This window comes from Agelaius phoeniceus, chromosome 1 (assembly GCF_051311805.1).
Source record: "Agelaius phoeniceus isolate bAgePho1 chromosome 1, bAgePho1.hap1, whole genome shotgun sequence".
NCBI classification, from domain to species: domain Eukaryota; kingdom Metazoa; phylum Chordata; class Aves; order Passeriformes; family Icteridae; genus Agelaius; species Agelaius phoeniceus.
In genome coordinates this window covers 28,421,361-28,444,196 of record NC_135265.1, presented here as the reverse complement: position 1 = coordinate 28,444,196, position 22,836 = coordinate 28,421,361, and the positions used below count along the sequence as shown (strand labels likewise).

The 22,836-nt window shown below is 39.9% G+C and overlaps 1 protein-coding gene across 1 annotated transcript; it reads right to left on the bottom strand.

The window, feature by feature from the left end:
* Positions 1–4,610: 4,610 nt before the first annotated feature.
* On the bottom strand, positions 4,611–21,613 carry TMEM106B (transmembrane protein 106B). The gene is made up of 8 exons (XM_054648608.2): positions 21,468–21,613; positions 18,124–18,345; positions 15,335–15,398; positions 13,868–14,027; positions 12,940–13,080; positions 12,786–12,835; positions 11,119–11,172; positions 4,611–10,382 (listed from the first exon to the last, which is right to left on the bottom strand). The coding sequence occupies exons 2-8, from the start codon at positions 18,341–18,343 to the stop codon at positions 10,244–10,246; spliced, it is 828 nt and encodes a 275-aa protein (XP_054504583.1). The 5' UTR covers positions 18,344–18,345; positions 21,468–21,613; the 3' UTR covers positions 4,611–10,243.
* Between the last annotated feature and the right edge of the window lie 1,223 nt (positions 21,614–22,836).

The window sequence follows — 22,836 nt, the reverse complement described above, 5'->3', positions numbered from 1 at the left end:
TTCCTTCCTGCCATGAGGCAACCCACAAATACAATAAACCCACATTCCTGTTGGTATAATGGTGTCAATGGCTGTGCCAGTACCATCCTCTCCCACAGGTTTATAGTGACCTTGCAGAGGTGTGGATTTAGGAACAATTCAAACTGACTGAAAGCAGAGGCAGCCAAGTGTCACAGTTTCAGTAGGATATAAAGTAATGTTGATTTACAGGAAATTAGAATGTTACTCTCTTTCAGAGTAATCTTGAAATTCATAACTGTATACTAAAACATGTTTCTTGATAGTAGAAAATCTTCTCCAAAACCTTTCCTTCTGCCTGAGGTCTTAAATTCACTGCTTCATTCTTCAGGTTCTGGGCCCCTTGCTGCGATTCCAGAGCTGTGGACTCACCCCCTGCAATTCTGCATCAAGGGGTACTGGGAGAAGCAGCTGATGCCCTTGCAAGGTCAATCTGCCATTTTTGAGTCTGTGGAAATCCAGCTACACAGATACAAACAGGGGTGCTCAAGAACTTTCACTAAATTAAATGTCTCAGCATCAACATGATTCTCTCCACTGCTCACTTAACACATATTCAGACCTCTTCCATTTTAAAATCTGAAATAGGCCTCTGAGTGGGAGTATTTCACACATCCAGAATGAAAGTCATATACCGGATTTATGAGATTGAAAGTCCATTTCATCTGAATGGTTCAACCAGGACAGCCTTGCTCTTTCCTGGGAGGTTATTTTTGCTTCTGGCTGCGCTTAAATACTGGAGTGGGGTGGGCAGTGAAGGGCTGAGAAGCAGAAACACACTTTTAACCCTCTTTTCTTCTTCAGAGAGCACTTTTCAGCTGCTCAAGCATCACCTGAACTGCCTCCATCTCACTAAGGAGGCTGCTGGCACTGGCACACGCTGCAGGCTACTGGCATCACTGGTGGAGGGAAGGCAGCAGCACTCGATCACCTTGGCACATAAGTTCTCCATATTAAAAAAACCCTACAACCCATCCCTTCCCCCCACAATGAAAACCAGGATGCCTCAGACTATACAATAAATTATATATATACATATATATATATATATGTATATATATATATATATATATACATATATATATATATGTGTATATATATATATATATATATATATATATATATATATAATATTGGTATATATCATTATATATACAAATAAATTGTTAATAGTAGTGGCAGGAGGTTATTTGTTTGTTAGGGTTTTTTAAGGGGTGTCTTAGATGCCAGGGGGCTTCTTTCTGTTTTTTAAACCAAAGACCCTGCACACACCTTCCCCTGGGTTTAGCTGGCCTCATCAAGGTTACTAAGTAACCTTGAGTTGTATTCAGCCTTTCTACTGTTTTTTTGAGAAGGAAATTGAATCCCTCCCATGTTTGAGAAGCCTAGCTTTCAGTTTAAATAGGATTTTTCAAGTATTAGCATATCAAACAGTATAGTTGACAGCATGCAACATAAGATTAGCACATTTTATTTTTTCTAAGTCTTAGCTTCCTTCTGTCCTGCTATTTTGCATTTTTACTGAGAGCAAACCAAAGGCAAGATTGGTAGCCATCTGCAGGAGCAAGACACCAGGTATATTTACACCACAGCTTCATTTGCTTTCAGGACTCAAAGCGTGGCTTTCATCCATGAGCACTGCTGGCCCCCAGGAGGTCTACAGGGCAACAACATTTCAGCCCTGGCCCCTGAAAATATTTACCAGTACTGAAGGGATGGATCCCAGAATGCCACAGAGGATGTTGGAAATGTTAAAGAAGCCAGGATCCTCTCCTGATCATAAATTGTTCAGGGGACATGCCAGGTCACATAGTATATTAAAAGGGACATGGAAATAGCAGCTCTGGCCCATCTCTGAATTGGCAGCAAGCAAAAGCAGTTGTAGACAGTATGAGTTTTAGAATCTACATTCTGCAGCAATATTTTGGGCTTTTAGGTATTATTTTAACATTTCGTTGCATATTTGATGAAAAGCTCACAAATTTAGTGTCAGTGTGGAAAGTGAAATAGTTGCATTGATTGTCTCAACATGCTTAAACACACTGAATGTAAACCTTGGTCACAGGTTTATTGTGGGCATGGATGTCAATGCAGACAGCCACTAACATTCCACAAACATAAATTGAGACAGAGTTCATAATTAAGGAATGATATATAGGATATCCTACATACACACACACACACACACACACACATATATATATGTGTAGGATATAGGCCTCCAAAACTCATAAAAAACATAGTAGGGCTTTACCTGCTTTTTTAGCTATTACCACCTATATAGGTAATCCTTATATCACTCCTCTGACTATACCAGAACAAAAGTCCTCTGATATAATTGTCATGAGAAAAGACAGACTGAGGCAAATTACATTCATTTCTCAACCTCAATTATATTGCTAGGACTACTAGAAGCATTACTTCCTAAAAACCTCTCAAGTATGACATACATCATTACCTTCCAGGTATCCATAACTGCAGTCAGTGGAATGTTACATTACAGTGATGCCAAAGCTCCTTAATCAAGTTCTACTTTTCCTGCATTAGGTGATTCACTGGTTCATGAAAAAGCAGCTCCATTATGGAGCAAGGTCAGCTCCACAGTGCCCATGACAGCTCATTAAACTGTGTGGCACCTGCTACCCATCCACAGGAAAAACACCTCAGCTCTGAGGCTTAAGAAGCAAAGATTCCTGAAGAAAAACAAAAAGAAAAAAAAAATCACAACAGAAATGTAGCAGGATAGTTACCTCATCTGACATCAAGAGACTTCTAGCAAAATTAAAAGTGTGATTTGGCATTCCTTAAGTTGCCAGATAGACATCACCTTTACACTGGAAGGCAATTAGTGTCATTCATAATCAGTGTACCCAGAGTACTCTCAGGTGGATATGTCCCAAAACCACATCCCAAGTATGCACTCAGTTACACAGTTATACTGAGGTCTCTATGAAACTTGGAGAAGTAAAAGGAAAGCAATGTATGGACAGCCAGGGAAACTTCAAAATCTTTCAGAAGTTTCTGTCAGTTAGGTCTTTGAAATGAGTCTATTTCAAGATGTCAGACCTTTCAGTAGTTAGATCTCAAAATAATCTGCTTTGGGTGTTCCGGAATAAGAATTTCTAGGTCTTTCAACATGTCCAAATTCATATTTGATAATATATTCTCATCTGTTAGTGCATTTATTCACTTTTAATGCTCTTTATACTCCCCAGACAGGCAAAGTGGCATTTGAAATTTACCTGGTAGAATTTCACCTTTATAGTCCCCTACCTGCTTTGAATGAAAAAAAAAAAAAACAAAAAAACAACACAGAAGAGGAATCCAAATAATGTAGTTTGATGCTTTTGGACCAAATAAAACTGTTCACAATTAAAGATACATTTCTGTCGATCCAACTCCAGATCAGTAGAATAAGACAGAACCAGATCTTTCCATTTCTTCAAGTCTTATCTAAATGAAGGAAAGTAGTGCTTAAAGGTTGTTTTTCTCCCATTTACAGTGTTCCATACAGGGCTTGGACAGTTTTAACTGTCCAAGCCCTGTATGGAACACTGTAAATGGTTATGACAATTCTGGGATGGAAAAATGACTCTGTGAAAAAGAAAACAGCAAGCATGACTGTAGTTATTTTCCCACCTAAACTTAGTTTAAAAAAGTCAGCCTTTCTAAAGAGATTCACAAGCTGAAACAAAAACCCTCTACATACAAAGACCCCCATTTGTTATCCAAACCAGAAAACTGGTGTAGCACTTGTGAATATACAAGTTTTCTCCAAGACAAACATTAAAAATACCCCACTAAGTTGCTCCAAAACACCTGTGTAAAGCTACTTATAACACTTGAGTGTTATGAATGTTCTGAATGTTCCAAAGTCATGTTCTTTGTTGCCCAGTTTTTAAAGATTCAGGTTTTTCAGCAACAATGGTTCCTTTAAGTAGCTTTGCAGATAGCTTTAACTGTGTCTGTCTGGGATGGAGTTAATTTTCCTTACAGCATCCCAGCCATACAGCTCTGTGCTTTGGGTTTGTGGATAAAGAGCGCCGATAACACACCAAAGTTTTGGCTAGAGCTGAGTAGAGTTCACACAGCACCAGAGGTGTTTTTTTCATTGCCTCTTCCCCTTTGTGTCTGCCCAAACCTGCAGGCCTAGGCTGTGAGTGGTCAAGAAGCTGGAGGGGACACAGCAGGACAGATGCTCCCAGCTGACAAAAGGGCTATTCCATACGGGATCATGCCCTACAATAAGGGCTCAGGAAAAACAGAAAGGAAGGCTAATCAAGGTTATGGTGTTTATCTTCCTGTTGTAAACACCTGCCTGCTGCAAGGAAATAAATTTATTTTGTTTTGCTTGTGAACACAGCTTTGCTTCTTGTATTAAAATGTCTCATCCTGACCCAAGTTTTCTTGCTTTTCCCAGTTTTTCTTGCTTGTCCCAGTTCTTTCTACCATTCTACTGGGAGGGAAGAGCATATGAGCAATGGCGTGGGGGCTCAGCTGGTGGCAGGGGCCAAACCATCACAAGAGCCCAAGTTTGGACTCAGTTATTTCAGTAGCTCAGTGAGACAACACTAATTCATTCACATATGGTGTTCAGCTTTCAGATACTCAAGTTTATTACAGACTTAACACAATAAAACATAGTATAAAAAAAGTAGATTGCAAAGTCTTCACATCATGGAATGCCAAGTTACAAAAATTGAAGTCATATCCTTGAAAATACATGAAAGCTAGTGGAAAAATATGGTGAGATAGAGAGAAAACTTGTGGGAGACAGGAAAGAAGGGGAGAAAAATACTAAGTCAGTTAAAAAAAAATATACGTGATTCAAGCTTTTTAAATAGAAAATTTAATATCATTCTTTGAGTCAAACAATCCTGCCTAGAAACAGATTCTTAATGAAGTTAGGTCCAGATTTTGAACCTCTGAATAACAAGATCCCTTGTGCCCCAGTTAGCTTACGTTAACATAGCTTGTGTCCTACATGTCATTCTAAAATACCCTTTGACTTTAGAGTTTTTATCATGCTTTACTGGATAGATTGTTTGCTACACACTTACAAGAACATCTTAAGTTACAAAAATAGTTATCACTCATTAGTATTTCTATACATATCTCAAGCTATTATATGCACACTCTGTACATTGGATGTTAACAGCAGTTAAATTTGCTTCCTTAAAACAAACAAAAGAACTAAATCACAGTCAGTCAGACCCAAAATACTCAGGCACCATAATACACTTACATGTGTGGTACTAAACATCCCTGCCCATGCAAAGCAAAAGCAGTTCCAGTACCCAGGAAACACATGCATCCAAGTTGTGGGACCCTTGTGATGGCTGGAGGAGAGTATGAGGATTAGGATGTTATTCCACTGAACAGTCTCCCACTAGAAAAAAGGGCTCTCCACATGAAGTGTGCAGATCCCGTGCAGACTGGTTTTCCTGGCCAACAGGCCTGCCTACCCACGGAAAAGCAGATTTACATGGCAAAAGCTGTAGGTAGCAGAACTACCCCAAAACACCCCTCTGGTAATGATCACACAATTCCAGAGCTAAACAAAATAGGAAGGTGACTTCTAAGTGGGACAAACACTGGGTGTTTGCCACTGCCACATAATCGTTCTCAACATCTTTTGGCTGAGATCTATTCCTCCTCCTTCCCTGGGCCAAAAGGAAAAAACTGAGACTTTTTGGTGTGACCAGGGCCATCACTAACAAATATTTTGCTGGTTGCAAGTAGTCCATTGCTGAAGTATATTGGTTGCACTTGCATTATTTATCCTTCCCTTTCAGTAGTGAAAAACCTGGAAGCATTAATAGGGTTGTTGCATTTTATTAAACAGGCAGGTAAAAAGTTTAGTTCTTAGTTCTTAGAGGTGCCATTACTGGTCTTTCTCATCTCTTAACTCTACAAGTGCACTTCAGCTGACGTGAAGCTTCCTGCAGCTGCCCAACTCTGGAACAAGCCACCCATTTCAGAAGGGAACAGACAGATGTCTTGCTACAGATTAGGGGGGTGGGAAGAAAAACAAAACCACAACTACCACCCCTCAAAAAAAAAAGGGAAACCTTAAATGCTGAATAAGAAATAACACTGTTTCTCTTTTGACACTCCCTGAATATAGCAATTTCTCTCATACCACTCCAAGCACTATCCTTTCCATCATGAGGGCACAACACTTCAGTCAGGTTAAAGACCCTCATGGCTCAATCAAAGCACTTAGAGGTTCGGTGTTTAAATGGTTCCCTTTATAAACCACATGCTAAAAAGCCCAGGCATGTTTGCAATGCACTACTATGAAAAAAGATATTCACTTGCAGAACTGCAAGGACAACTTGAAGCAAAGTCAACTAAAACATGTACTCAAATCTGCCAGCACCAGGCTGCAAAATATAAACACTACAATGTTAATATCAAGGTCATGCACACATCAGAAGTGCATAAAGAACTTCAAAGTTACACCACAGAGGAAAAAGATACTTATGGTTTGTCTTCACAAAAGATTAGGAATTAAGCAACCATCCCTATGACATTGAGATGAGTAAAGAAATTATGAATTAACTTCTACAGGCTTTTTCCCACACCAGGAATTCAGGAATGTCAGGTATTTCATCTTTTAATAAGAGTGCTTCCCTTTAAAACTCTCAAAATAGATATTTGATGATTAGATCTTTGATGGTTTGGATCTTGGGTGGTTATTTATTAATTCTTTTATTTTTAAAGCAGTATATTTGAAATGTACAATAACTTTGTTCCCCAATGGTCAAATAGTCAACATTTTTATGCATTTAAGTGTTCCATACTTCAGTTATATTTTTGAAATTTTATAGTTATTTTAAACAGAATACATTAAGCTGATTTTCAATAGTGCCATTACAGTGCAACATCCAGACTATATTTCTTACTGTTTTAAGAAAAAACTATCAGAGCTTCCATTTTTAAGTGCAACAGGTTTTGGTAAAGGAATTGCTACAAAGTATTCAAGTGACGAGAATTCTACCAGAAATAAACACACTGCAATATCAGTATAAAGGTATTTGATAGTGTTTGAAGACCAGAGGAAGTTACAAGTGAAATATAAATCACTTCAGAAGACACATATAAGAAAAGGCAGGAAAAAAGTTTTACTTTTTCAAGTCAACTTTCTGGAGAGAATTGCATTTATTGATTTACAACTGAGCTGAAAGACTTGCCTTTTTTATTTTAAGATCAAGATAAAATGAATGCGAAAAACGAAAGGTCTGGCACTTGGATCTGTACCGATGCCTTGTTTACAAAGTCATACAAGTTAAGAGTGAGTTCCCTTGCTCCCTTAGCATGTTTCCAAGCTTGGTCATATAAAGCAAGTACAAGTTAACTATTCACAAACATATTACTTGTTTATCTGATGAAATGCTGTATTAAAATCAGTAGATAAATTTAAATCCTTGCCTTATTTGGGTTAGTAATATGCTGACAGCTGTGCAAGGGAATTGTAGCACTTGGAACCTTAAGCCTTTTATTCTCCCATTATTGACTTAATTTGTGAATTCAGTGGGATTTTTAACGTACAGTTTGTTTCTTAAGATGAGAACTCTTCATCATTCATTAAGTCTATCACAAATTGATGTTTAGATATCCTGGATGAAATAAACTGAGTTTTATCCTCTCTCTTCTGACACATACATGGAAAGAATAACTCCGCTCAATTATTTAATTTAAATCAGAGAATTCCAAGCACTTCATGCAAGGTTAAGAATCACAGATTTAACTATTGATTTAGCTCAACATATACACCAAAATTTCAAAAGCCAGTTTGAGTCTCAACACTGCATAAAGTGTAACTTCCCCCTGCCACGCTTATGCAAAAGCAGCATTCACTATTGTCACCTAATAATTTGATCATTGTGCCATTCCAGTTATTTTAGATTACTTTTCATCCTTGGAAGAAAAATTTGTTTTAAATCAATGCAACTATCTGCCTACAGCTGTTTTCTTCTTTTTCTATTTCGAAATCCACAAACAACAACCCCCAAACAAAAACAACATTCCAGTGTGTAGATATTTAAGCCTAGAGGAAAAGAGCCTGTGTCACTTGCTGGCAGACTTCAGTTCTGATATGATTTAAACTAGAATTCTCTCCTACTTGCCATTATCAGCATATCTTTCTACACCAGGTATCATGAGTTCACCTCTCTGCTTCCAGCCAGCTGCCCACTCTCCTGGTCTTTAGTCATCACCTGTATCTTTACAGGCTATCAGACAAACTTATAAATGTATTTTAGCAGCTACAGGACTGAACCTCACCTAAACTCTAGAAAGGTAAGTCAACTGTGGACTAGTTTCCCTCATGACTGTGAGTTATAATAAAGAATGGTTACTTTTAAGGGCCCAAAATCAAGAATAATCTTCAGAATCTAACTACAATAAGTCATCTCAACTGACTACTCCAGTTACAGAAGTTCTCTAAAGGCGAAAGATGAAGTTTTTATCTTATCAACAACTACATGAAACTGATATATGACAACAACTATATAACAGTTGAGGTTCCAAAGGTTTTCATAGACTCTGGAGTAAGTGCTCAGAGCAATTGACATAGAGGAGGGGGGGGTTTATTATGGTTACTTAATGTCTCTTAAATCAGTCTTACATCACCCACATTTTTTCCCCACCCACCCCCTTAGGTCCATCTAAGACAGGCCAGCAAAGAAGAGAATAATGTAGACATGTATCTTCACTGAAGTACTGGAACATCAGAGATTGTTAGTGGCAAGTTACTCAGAAGCCTTTTTCTATTGTATTTATTGCCAATTCATTTTGTGTAGCTTATTTCCAGGAGATAGGCAGCACAAAACCAGTAATACCTATTTGAAAAAATACATTTTTCATTACAATGCAACAGTTTCAATAGTACCTTCTTACAGCTGCATCTCACCTAATTCAGAAATAAAACAATCCTGATTGAGGCTAATTAAAAAGTTAACCCTCAGAACAGTCAGCCTTTAGGAGTCAAACAACTTTGGACCCAAAGTTTATAATCATCATGATTGACAATTACCCCAGAAATTGCCATGTGCAAACTGTGCTACAGAAACTATTTTGTGCTGTCAGTCAGTCATCTCACAATTCCACCAGCATGTACTCCTACAGAAAGAATTGCTTCATCTTCCCTCACAGAACTTTGATGTGACCGTTGAGTGCTCTGGAGGTACCGATAACTACGGCATTTGCTTACTGAGCCTGCGCCAGAAATGAACACAACCCAACCTATTAACACTTAAAAGTTGCTTAGGTACAGAATATATTAAAACAGTAAAAATCCCAAAAATTTACACCAAGCTCTCCAAACCCATGCTCAAAGTTTCCCACCTAGTTCCAACTGCGCAATCTTGATTTTAATACCTGTTCTAAAAAGCTTACTAAAAACCAGACTGGTAAAGTCTTGTTTGTTTTCTAGAGTCCTGTATTTTTCCTTTGTCAGTAATTGTTGTGGGGGTTGTTTCTTGTTTAGTTTTTAAACCCAGCTTTAAATCTAACAATATATATTGTCCTTATAACCCAGAGGTAGCAAGAGGGAATATGAATGAAAAGATGTCAGATTCTAGAAACTGGACATTCAACTCTAGTGTCATCCAAGAGAGCTTTCCTGGCTTTCATAGACTGCATGTCACCTCTAATCATGGATAGCAAATAAAGTGTAGAATCCCAAAATAAAGAGCTACTACCACTGGGTTACTAATAGAAATTTCATACCCAGACACCTCAAAGTAATCTTGTTATTTAAGTAGTAACATTCTGTTTTCAATAGTCAAATATCAAGAACTGAAGTATAAACTGAGAATTTATGAGTAATTTATGAGTATTACTTTTTAAAAATGCTCATTAGTGACACATTTCACCTAAACACAGACATACACACAGTTACTCTAAGTTGATGTACCACACTGTAAGGAAAAGTCCCAGTTCTGTTCAAGAATCTGATATTCCCCCTCTCCCCCCCACCACACAACTTGACAGAAGTGCTTACAGTAACAGAAAGCAAACAGAAGGGGAAAACACAACATTTAACAAGTGCACCTATTTACAATTTGCACCTTTCCCTCCTTGCATCTAAAGTGTACAGATCTCCATGTTTGCTATGCTGTACATCACATGTACTCTCTGCTCCATGGAACACCAGTTCTGTCCAAAGGATCTCTGCAAGCACCAACTGCAGTCATTCCACACCAACCAACAGGTGCTTTTACTGTGGAGGCTGAAGGACATTTAAATATTCTGACTGGCCCAGCTGGTAGGTTGTGTTTCCTCCACAGTCCACATACTGGTATCTCTCCTGGGATATTTGCTCAGGGTGGCCTAAGTATGAGGTTGTCACTGTCACTCTTAAAAAGACAGAAGAGAAGAGATTTTGAGTTTCCTATTCTAAAAATCACTGTGTTTATATTACTAGGGTTATTAAGGAAAAGGTTTTGGAACAAAACATGCTTTAAATACATTTAAGAACATTACTTATTTACCACTATAATTTTCTCCATGAAAGACATCTGGTTCCTTTTCCTAAAGATGCTAAAGCTGAGGTTTACTTGTAAAGTCTACCACTACAAATAATATTTCTTGTTTGTGATAAGAAAGCAAATGATTAAACTACAAGCCATGCTACATCTACTGTAAAGACATGCCCCATTCCCTCACCAACGAAAGACCCCACCATTCTGAAATTTATGCAAAGTCACAAAAAAGCACTGTCACAAAGCAGTCTCTGACAGAGTACTAAAACCATGAACTCCTTCAAGATCAAAGTTCTCAGCAAGTTTTGAACCATGGCCGATACACAAAGTAATTTTAAAGTTTTTGAGACATCAGTAGCTCCATGGCTACAGCCCAGCTGCACAGCAGATACAGTAACAATGATTGTCAATCCAGTCTTTACACCACCAGAACCTGTCAAAAGACACAGTTCACTTTCTGTAACTATAAAGCAACTACACTAAAAAGCAAGCTGACTTAATTTTATCTATGATGCAAAGACTCTAGGATTAAGTATTTGAGTATTATTTTAATGAGAATTACATGGCTCCTGAAGTTGTTTCTCACACATAGGAAGACTACCATACTTACTGCATCATCACTACTATGTTATGTACTTTGATAGATGGTAAAGTACAGAAGTCACTGCAAAAAAGAAGAACAATTGTTAGATTTACATCAAACTTCTCCAGGGCAATTATCTGAAAAGCAAGACTTCTGGCTTCAACTGGAAATTCTGCTGTCTGTATACAGAGACTACAGAGTTGCTGGCAATGGCAACAGAATAATTTGCCAGTGACTGTATCACAATGACTCTACCTAGACCCACTGCTACATACACAGTCTTACTTTCACAAGTACTGTCTTCACATGTGTTTGCTTTCATGTAATGCTGAGGACACAACAGAAGTGTCCTCAGAAAGTGTTCATTCCATCTTCCAGAAGCTAACAAAGGTTAATCTGAGCCACTACATTTAAAGCCTGTCAGTGTCACTTTGTCACCTATTTTTTGAACTCATCCACTTCTACATTATGCAAAATAACCTTTAACCAACATATATTCCAAAGTCAAGGTTACTGTTCCCTTTCAAGATAACCTTTTCAGACTTTCATTTTCTGACACATGCCTACATACCAGCCATAAAGAGCACCATGTAAGTGCACACTTTTAACCCCTGCTTCTTAAATCACTGGTCTTGTTCAAAAATTTATCAGCTCTAGAATGAAAAGTATGTGATCAGTGCAGTGAGACTACTTGGCAGCTACCTACAATATTTGCATTCCTATTTGCAGCCTTTGTCATTCTTTCCCCCTGAACCAACAAAAATAAAATATAAAGTGAGTGAACTCAGCTTATCCAAATTATAAGAAAATACAGCATTATCATGAGCTCTATGAAGGCTATTTATGAAGTTTATTTATTCCTCATGCATCCTAAGTGTGTGCAGATTCACAAGATTCAGTGTTTACATAAAGCTAACTTACACACTTTTAAAAGGTGACAGAGGTTCAATGTTTTCTGTCGATTTGAAGTTTGTGCCTCTCTTAGCATTTCACATCTATTTCATTTTATTTCAACAATTGAAAACAACAAGGTTTTCTCCCATCCCTAGGAGGCTGGCATCCACTAGAACTGCACACAGACCTGAAGCCTCAATAGTTACCTCCTTCTGTTCAGTCTCGATTTCAGTGTAAAAGAACTAAAATTGAGGTTTGTGACCAAGAGATAATGAGGTTTTTCATTATCAGTGTTAGATTTCAGTGTAAGAGAACTAAAACTGGAGTTTGTGACCAAGAGATAATTTGTCTGATGGACAAATGAACTTTTAAAACCACTCAAAGGGCAGGCTGTAAACACTGCTTACTATATACACAACATGTGAAGACAAGCCTCTAATTTCTATACCACTGAATATAAATTTCCTTCTACTGCAGAGAAAGTCGTGGGAAAGTTACTAGAGAACTTGTTAGGGGAACACACCTGCACTTCCACCCCTAAAGCAGCAGTCCTAACTAGTGCCAACCCCTAAAATACTGTAACAGAGATACCATTTAAAGGGTATCTAGCCAGGTATAGCAAGCCACTATATGAAACTAATCAAGCAATTGTGGTTTACCTCTCTCAGTACTACTAAACTTAAAGAAAATGCCCCAGCATCTCTTCAAACAGGTTCCTGCTAACTTTGGAAAAAGTTGTTCTTAACAGCCCTGCAACTTTTAATAAGATCCATGTGATATTTACAAGTGAGTACACTTACTACATGTAGCTCATTTCATCTTGTATGACTGTGGGCACCATATAATCAATCTAAAAAAAAAAAAAACACAATAAAAAATCAATGAAAACACCACTAAGTAGATTTATATATGAAGATTAACACATGTTTAACTTGGAAAGCCTAAGCTACTTACCTGTTTCATATCCAGTGGACCAATGTTGGTGATGTTGTTTAACCGTGCTTTGCCAATAACTGTTTTTGAAAACTGAACTTGGGCTGTGATATTTGCCACTTCAACAGAGTAGTAGTTGTTATTTGTTATATTAAGTGTGTTCTGAAAAAACAAACACAAAACAGTAACACTTATCCATTCTGTGTATCTCCATGAGCAAGCATTTTGAATCTTGTCCATGAAACAGTAAGATCAGAAATTCTGCAAGTAGATTTTCCTGCCTGTGAGGACTGCAGACAGGAGCAGGGTCACCACCACTTCTGAGTTTCTTTAGTGATTATATTGAGTAACACAAACTTCTGCACAACTTTCGTGGTAACAACCCTCCACTTCAAATACTGCATTTCTTCCTATCCTCAATTGTTCCTTCCAGGAAATTTAGCTATTGAAGGACCTCTTTCTCCCATTGTAGCTTTGCTTTATTTAAAATTAAGAAATCTACCAAAGGTCTTTAGGCAAACCTGTATGAAGGTCATTACGAAGAAATCAAGAACTATCTGGGAAGAGCTCCTTTAAGTTTTAAGGTGGATAAGAAAGTATTTTTCCTCAACACCAATTTTGACAGAGGCATAATACCAGGGCAGTAGCAAATAGCATTCCTACATACACACACTACATTTCAGACATATTCCAAAAGTAACACTGAGAACTCCAAAGTTACTGTTCCCTTGAAAACAGAATACAGTGTCAGCTTGCAACTACATCTCTATTAGCTACAGGAACCAGCCTCAGCAGGCTCAGTTACATTTTTCAAACTGGTCACCGACCTAATTCTTAAGGCACCAACTAAGCCTTTCAGCCAGACCACAGTTTCTACCTACACTAAACTCTCAAAGCAGTATCTCCTGTTGCACTCATGCATTCCAAACACCCAAGAAGTCAGACCTACCGTAATATTGAGATAGATTATCCGCCTTTCCTGTTCGTAAGTGACATATACTGACTTCACACCAATGTACTGAACATCAATCGAGCGAGGAAACAAGAAAAATACAGCCAGCCCAGAGAGTAGCAAACACACAGTTACAGAAGCAGTCACATAGAGCTTTCTGGAAGAAAAAAAAAGCACAATTCAGAGTCAAAAGCACATTAAAAAACAATGACATGCTATTTTAAGTGATAAGGAGCAGGACTAGTGAATACAATTAATTCAGTCTATTTCTAGCCTCCACTAGCTTCTAAAAAGGAAAAAAAAACCTATGCTGCACTTCACAGCTATGTCTTAAACTGCTGTTACTCCTGCATAAATATCAGAAACCACATTTCAAATCATGCGGTTACCCCAACATAAGTAACTTCCAAACGAAAACAGAAGAAGTAAATATTTATGTGCTTGAAACAAATCCACTTCCTCTTAACATTTATTTATAGCACAACTTCCATCGTTTTGCGGAAGTCTCACAAAAACCACCCAGAACACAAAATAAAGCTCTTATGACAGACAATCCTGACTTCCAGGGAAAGTGTTAGGACTTCAGCTAAGGAGCAGGAAATTCACAATTAAGCTAACAGAAAAGAGTGTGTTTGTGTGGGTGTGGTTCTGTGTTTGTGTGCATATGAGGGTGGGGTGCTAGTAGTGGTGTGAGAGATAATAAAAATCCCTCCACAAATAAAAGGATCTACTTCAGCTCCAATTTTGTCAAGATTTGAACACTAAAGTAATGTTTCATATCTGTACTACCATTACATCAGTTATATTATCCAGAATAGTATTATGTGAAGCTAATATATTTCTTTTTACCTGGCACTCATTTCTGTTTACTACAAAAATATCAAAACATTAAAAAAAAAAAAGAAGTAAAAACTAAAACAAGAAGCCCCGAGGATTGCAGTGAACCCCCCGAAGTAGATCCTAGAAAAAAAATGCTATTATGCTATGCTAACATTAAATATAATTATGTATCATAAATTGTTGACTTTTCTAGCTGCAAAAACCAGAATGTTACTAATTATTTTAAGGTGACCTATTTTGTAGTAGTGGCTCAAAGATGCTACAAATTAACTCCAACTCCAACAGAGAAGATGTGCCTGCTTAGATCAATTAGGATGTTACAGAGATTAAGACCTGCTCACATCATTACTATAAATAGGTCATACAGTACTCCTTAGCTTTGTCCTTAGCTAAGATGTATTGTGATGGAAGTATGCAGACCTGTTAATAAATAACTCACCAAGAGTTAGAGGTTAAGGCTGATATTACCCACAAGCCCTGTTCTTCCCATAATGAATGCAAGAAAGCATTACAATGATTTTTTGCTCAATTCTTCTTATTGCTATCCCCTTAGAATTGTTGAACTTTAACTAGAAGAGAATAATTAACTGTAGATTCAGGTATCACAAACAGCTATTGACTTACGTTCTTCTTGGCCTCAGTCTCTGATCACTGTATGGAATTAAGGCTACCAGCTGATTTTCCTGCCCTGGAAACAAAAACACCCTTTCAGAATTTAAACAAAGAATAAGTGTTGTTGCAGCTCTTTTAAACAAAGAGTAACCATTACAACTTAGTGGCACCAAAGAATAAACACTAAAGGTAAACATTTAAATTCCAGATAAGGACCCAGGTCGAATGCTACTGTAGCTGATGTCACTTTCTGAAATAGAGCATGGCTTATGCAACGTGAAGATGAAAAAACACCAAGTCCACAAAGACCAAAACAGCAATAAATTCTGCCTCTGTGCTGCACACATGACCAGAGGCAGTATTTCCTCTGGCACCACTTCCTGGAGAAAAAGAGATGCAGAACAGCTCTGAGTTATTTATGCCAGACCATATGAACTCATGGGACAAAACATTCAGAAGCTTGGGCAGTAAGAACTGATCCAGAAGGCATTCTGCATGTACTCTTCTGAAAAAGCAGAGGTCAGGTTTGTTTTAAAAAGCAAACAACAAGCCCAAACAACAAGCCCAAACTGAAACAACCAAAGCTAACAATAAAGGTGATCTGGGCAACACAAGCTATGCATATACGGCATTCTGAAAATCAGAAGTATGTAAAACCATATTTATCATGGTGCTGCTGAGCTGTAGCACCCTGGAAGTCAAATAAGTATCTACTGGAATTTCTCCATGAAAGTTATGTCACTGGACAGCATTTTTATAGGGTTGATTTTTTAACAGCAGAAGTAAAGAGCACATGCACAGATGAGTAGTTGAAAATACGTGTACTACATCTGCCAGTAGAGCTTTTGTTATTTGTTGTGCAACTGTATGAGAACAGAGGCCTCAAGGCCAAGTCAAATCTGCAATTTTTAAGCCAAGTGCAGAATTTGATCAAATCATCACTTAGCTAACCAAGCACTTGGCAATGATTCCATGCTGAATCACTAAGCTAAGCAAAACATGCTAACCAAGCATACAGTAGTATGCAAAACATCAACATTCTAAAATGCCTCTACCAATTTAAAACACATTTTCATCTCTATTTCCATGAAGCATCTTCAACCTTTAAGAAAATATCACAGTACTCCTTTCATACACTATACTAAAAACTAAACCTGTTCAAGTAACAAATCATAATTTAATGGATTTATTATAGTTTAGCCATCATATCATTAATTAATTATAGTCTTACTAGTCATGCTGTCATTCTTAATTTTTCTCCTCTCTCCTCAAATGACCCCAAAACATGACATTTTTTCTTCTCTAAAATACTAAGGAATGATTACAAACACAATCCTCTAAGCTCTAATAACTCATTTTAAGTTCAACCACATTATTTCATTAGAATTTATACACAACATGCATGTTTTTATAGTTACTGCAAAATCTTTAATAAAATAACTAACTAACATTTATTTAAGTATTACATTCAAGGATTCTACAGTGAAAATAAGAAGCTTTTGAACATGGAAATTCTGCTGTTTCTGCACTTTGAGTAAAACGTGCTATTGATATTAACAAGTATTTCAAGTTAATGAGACAACGGAACAAACTTTTTTACCCTTTCTGGCTAAGGCAATTTTTAGTTTCATAGCTTTTCTAGGTGTGAAATTTGATGAATTCAGAGGTACTCCAAGAATACATTGTAGTAGAAAGTTTAACAGCTAAAACACAAATCTCTTGTGGTATTTGCAACCATTGAAATATTCTGTGCTCCCTGGTCCTTCTACAAAGGTGAGATGCAAGTGTTTGTGAGCTATGTCATAACCTAATCTCACTGAAGCACATGTAGAAGGACAACATGGCACAGACATCACTCAAGTTTCTTGAGCTGCTGCTCAAAATCAGTTCCAAGAGCTTTTACACCCAATAATCTATTTTGGGTAAGAGGTCTGGCAGAGGCAAACTCTAACATGAAATCATGTCATCAGCTCTTCCCCAGTCAAAGGGAAAATCTCACAGCTGAAGCAAAATGCTGTGCCTTGGCCCACTTGGCCCTCCTTCTGCCTGGTTTCAGATATCCCACGTTCTCCTTTCTCTCTTCATAAATATTGAGGGAGCTTATAATTTAGGACAGAAGCATAACAAAGCAGCATGTTTTACCAAGAGGAAAAGTAAAGGATGACAGCAAAGCAAATAAAACAGTTAGGTATGGAGACTAATGCTGTGTAGCCTACTCCTTCCTGAGGCAGCCAAAGAACCTATATATTTTCAAATCCAAGCTGGAGTTATCCACCTAGCAAGCACCACTGGGACAAAAGCAGGATAAAGGAAAACAAGGGACACTGGCAGCAATGAGGGCAAAAGAATTAACTATAAATCAGGGAAGAGGTGTTGCAGCCCAGGTCTACTTTTCCATCTCTGTATTTGCAGCCATTTTTGCAGTTATAGTGATTCAAAAAGTTTAAAATAGGTAGTGAAAAGAAAAAAATGCAATAAAATGTCATGAAACTAAAGGTTTGCTAATTTAACTTGAAAGACCTATGGTTATGGGTGGATTCAAAGCTGAGGAGGAAGAAACAGTTGCACTGTACAGACAAGAGGAGATCCAGGTTGTAACAGCCAAGGTGCGACAGCCGACCCAATTTGTTACACTCATCTAGTGTAACAAAACGCTTAGTGCTGAAAACAAAGTCAAAAAGATGAGAAAACTTCATCTTGACTTGAAAAGCTATCTGTTATGCATTATTACAACTGCATATGGTTATGATATAAATTTATAGGTTAAAAAAAGAAATAAAATCATAAACAAGAAAACCTACCTCGTGGAATTCTTCCTGTTCCCTGGCAGGTTGGGCAGGTGACACTGTCCCTTCCTGTAAATTCCACATAGGGAAACTGCGACACATCTCCACATCTGCTGTCCTCATTGTGCACTTCCGAGTGAACTAAACCATTCCTCACGTTATCAGACACTGAGCTTCCATCATAGCCATCTTCCTTGCATGTATGCATAGGCAGGTGAGAAAGTGATTTTCCCATGTCTGAAAAGAAGTCAGAAGGATGTTTTCAGGGACAGTGACTCAAACACAGCTTGCATTTATTCCTCTGCACCAGGTAACTGTTAGTGTGTGGGCACAGTCTGATAAGGCTCAGTTCCCCTTTGTTCAGACTCCTTAGGATCCACAAAGCACTAAGGCCTGGTCAAGCTGGAGTCAATCCCAAACTGTAAAGAACCTGAATTAACTGGGAGCTTTCTTCAGATTCCCCAATATGCACAGGTTGGAACCTGATCTATGAGAGACACTGTTAAATTTAGAACAGTACAACTGGAGGGAAAAGTTGCCACAGCTTTTCAAAGGATTGCTACTGTACAGACTTTTACAAAACACACTAATCTTTGTGTTATAAAAAACAAACAAAAAAAAAATCAACACTGGGCCACAGAATGCAATTTGCAATTTTGAGTAAATTCTACACACATGACAGACCAAATTTCAGTAAATTTTTCAGCCTGGACTTGTTTTGAGAACATAGGATTGGCTGTTAGTTTCCAAGCTAGAAATATAGATCACCTGATATTTAAACGGATGATTCCCTTTATTTCAAAAGAGGACTAGTTCCCAGGTAAGTCAAGTGAAAAATGGGAGTTACTTAAACATAGCAGCTGCCAATATATAGCATTTATAAAGACTTGTTTAAAAAAGAGTATCACTCACAAAAACATTTTTGTTACCTGTATTTTAATTTTTTCTCATTACTGTACCTTTTCAGCCATGACACTGAAAATATTTTGAAACACAGAACATTTGAAACTAAAGTCTGTAAAAAAGTGCAGTAAGCAGAAACACCCCAGTTAGCAAGATGGGGGGGAAAAGCTCCGAGAGAAAAAAAATAAACCTCTACAGCAATGGCACTTAGTTGTTCCGCTGATCCACAAAATCCATTTTGGTTACTTAACACACAGAGACAGCAATCACTCCATCAGTTTTTTGATTAAAATTGACTGACTAATCAATTGATCAATCAATTGATTAAAAAAGAATATGCAAAGCTTCACTGTTTGTTTTGTTTTTTGTCCATTAAGAAGTATTTTTAGAGTGGCAGCTAGGAATTATCACACTCATTCACTAAAAAGAAACCCTAGAAGGAAGATGAAAAGAGGAAGATAAGTCAGAATATTTTAAACCAACTACTCAAGACAGAACAGAAATACCTCAATACTAATGGCAATGCAAACACAACATTAATTCATTACATTGCCACAAAGCCTAGGTGAATGTGGGAGAAGGAAAGTAAGTCAACAAATGCCAACTAGTCCCAGTTACTGCCCCAGCGAATATGCAGGATTACTTTTTTCACTTATGTCATTAAACCCTTACAAGCAGGAAAGCTATTCACCCTTCTGCTGCTACAGCACTTTTTAAATACTCTAAGTTTAGGAGCCATTCAATAATGGAAATTGTTGAACTGAAAATTAAAACTACTGAGCTATTGAAAAAAAATCCCGAAAAAGCTGTCGACACTGTTGACAATTATTTCACATGGGGTTTTTGTTTACTTTTCTCCTTGCAGCTGACCTACAGCCTTCAAGCTACAGAACTTGAGTCCTGCAGCTTAGGCAATAGCTGTCACAATTACAGATCTGAAAGCCTGGGGATCATGCTGTTCTGCCACCACTTCATCCAACACCCACTGACAACTGAAATGCACCTTCTAGTTTTAGCTTCTTCCAGAAGGAAAAGCTCACACACTCCCTGATCACACTGTGACATGAACCAAAGTGCAGCAGGCAAGGATGACTGGGAACTCCTTTCAAGAGCACATCCTTTATTTGAATTAAAGTGCTAAAGCAGGTGCATCCTTCAATGCCAACTGTACCGGAGCTTCAATAATTGAATTTAATGGTGCCAGAGACCAGGGAAAAACATCTCAGTTCACAAACAGGAAAACACAGAACCATCTTCAAGCAAAATTAGATTCACCAACATGCTCTTTCCCCTAGCCAAGCCTGAACCTTATTACAGTTGACCACAAATCAAAAACATGTTGATCCAGCACTCAGAGGCTAAACAGTAGTAACTCTGACAATATAACATCCCTGTATGTCACAGCTTCCATGCTGCTACCAAAGTCAGAAATCCTGCTTCATGAACAGCTCTGCTTTGGTGCAGTCTCCCTTGCAACTGATGTTAGAATCCCCTTGAACTTAGCTGGGATTTCCGTGAATTCACAGTTTGTTAAAACGGGTTCGGTAAATTAAAAATGTGACAAGTGGCTTTTCTTTACGACCGCACCCTTCAACTTGCTGTGCACTGCAGCACAACAGCAGGTGGACAAAACCCAAACAGCGTCACAAGACAGACTGAACCGCCACATCCTGAGCTACACGCAAGACCAGAGGAAACAACTTTGTTTGTAAATTCAGTGAAACTTCATAGAGTCAAACGAAATTGTTATACTTCTCCAGCAAGTTAGTCTGATGTTCTTACCCTTTATATGCAAACATATAAACTTGAGATTACAAACCTACTTCTTTTTTCAATACAGCAAAAGATTTCGAATCGCAACCACCGTCTGCCTCATCAGCTGCGCCTTAACCGCGAGCATCAGCAGCTCCTGCGAGGCAGAGGACGCGGCAGGGCAAGGCAGTGACTTGGCAGCCACAGGCTTGGCCAGCTCGGCTGGGCACGACCAGCGCTGCCTTTCCCGACCCCGCTACAGAGCCGCGTCTCGGACACCGCCTGAGCGGTAAGGTGGGCGCTGCCAAAATAAAGCACTCAAAAATCCTGGGGTTAAACGATTTTCTCGTCCGTCAGCGCTAGCTGCCCTTACAAACATGGCGAAGTTTACAGCCGGCAGGCTTGGACCAAGGCCCGGCGAGCTCGGCTGCTGCTGGCCTGGCCGGCCAGCCCCCAGTCCCCGCTCGGCCTGGGGTGGTCTCGGCGCAGGAGCCGTCCCGGCGCAGGGGCACGGCAGGGCAAGGGACAAGGCCAGACAAGGCCGGGCAAGGCCGGGCAAGGCCCCCGGCCCCCGGCCCCCCCCGCCCGCCGCGGGCCTGCCCAGGCCCCGCCGAGGCCCAGGGGCGGCCGCAGCGCCCCCCGCCCGGCGCGCAGCCCCGCAGCCCCCGCCCGCCCGCCCGCCGCGGAGCGCCCTCCGGTCCCACCTGCTGCGCGGCTCCGCGGGCCGGGCCGGGCCGGGCACGGCACAGAGGCAGAACCGGAGGCTCCGGGAGCGACGCAGCTGCCGGCACCGAGCCCCGGATCGGGCGTGTGCGCAGCCGCGGGGCGGAGCCGGACTCGTCCCGTCCCGCCCGGCCACGGGCGGAGCCGGCTGCGCTCCTGACCGTGCCGGAGAACAGGTGGCCCAAGGCTCGGGAATGGCGCCTAAATCGCCGTCCCGAGGGCTGCAGGGCGATCCCGTATCCGGGAGTGGGATCAAGGGTCGTGGAAATGGGAATAGGGAAATGGGAAAATGCCGTTTTGCGGCAGAGGGTCTAAAGGAGACAGAGCGGGATCCCATCCGGGGTTTCCCTGGTTCCCGGGGTTCAGAATCCTATTAACAGAATCATCTAGATTGGAAAAGGTTGTCGAGTCCAACCTATGATCGAACCACCGTGTGAACTAGACCACAGCACCAAGGGTCATGTCCAATCTTTCCCTAAACACCTCCAGAGACAGTAACTCCAGTACCTTCCAGGCCAGTCCATCCCATCCCAGTGCCCAATCACCCATCCTGTGAAGAAATTCTTCCTAATGTGTAGCCTGACCCCCGGTCAGGTTAAACCCATGCTCTCTCGTCCTGTTGCTAGTTTGCCGTGCTGTCTGCAGCTATGAGCACCCCTCCTTCTGTCCTCAGCTTCATGGTACCTTGTGAGGCACCATCGCTATTTTCTGGGTCCTCTTTGGTAGCTCTGGTGGACGTTCCTTGCTCCCTTGTGCTCCGGGGGAAAGGAGCTCCTCATGAGAGCAAAGCGGCGGCAGGGCAGCAAAAAGAGGTGCCCGAAACGAGCGCAGTTTGTACATTATACATGTTGCACGTTATACAATGTTGCTTGTACAGCCGATGTTTATCCAGGACTCGGGAATGCCATGTTCTCCCAACGATTTGCCAGAGCAAGATGAAGTGCATTGGAAATAAGTTGTGACGGCTTCTCTCCATGGGTCTGCCTCTTGTTCACGAAAACCATTACCTGCTGTCCTTGGAAATGCTCCAGAGGACTCTGTGGGGATGTGTGAGCACCAAGGAGATGAGATCTGTGCACAGGGGACACAGCTCAGAAGGAAAGCAGGAAGAAGTTCTGCCTGGTTTGGGAGCCTCGACCCAGCTGCAGGAATGAATCAGGCTGGGGGTAATTCTGTGATTCACACCACGTATTGCAGTGCAAGGACAAGCACAAGGTCAGGGTTCGAGGATGAGAATGAGGAAGAGAAGTTCTTATGACTCTTGGGGTGATCATGAGGCTGGGGCAGGGTGCCAGGCTGCTCCAGAGGCTGGGAGGACACAGGCTGCCTCCAGCAGCCACCCAGAGCAGG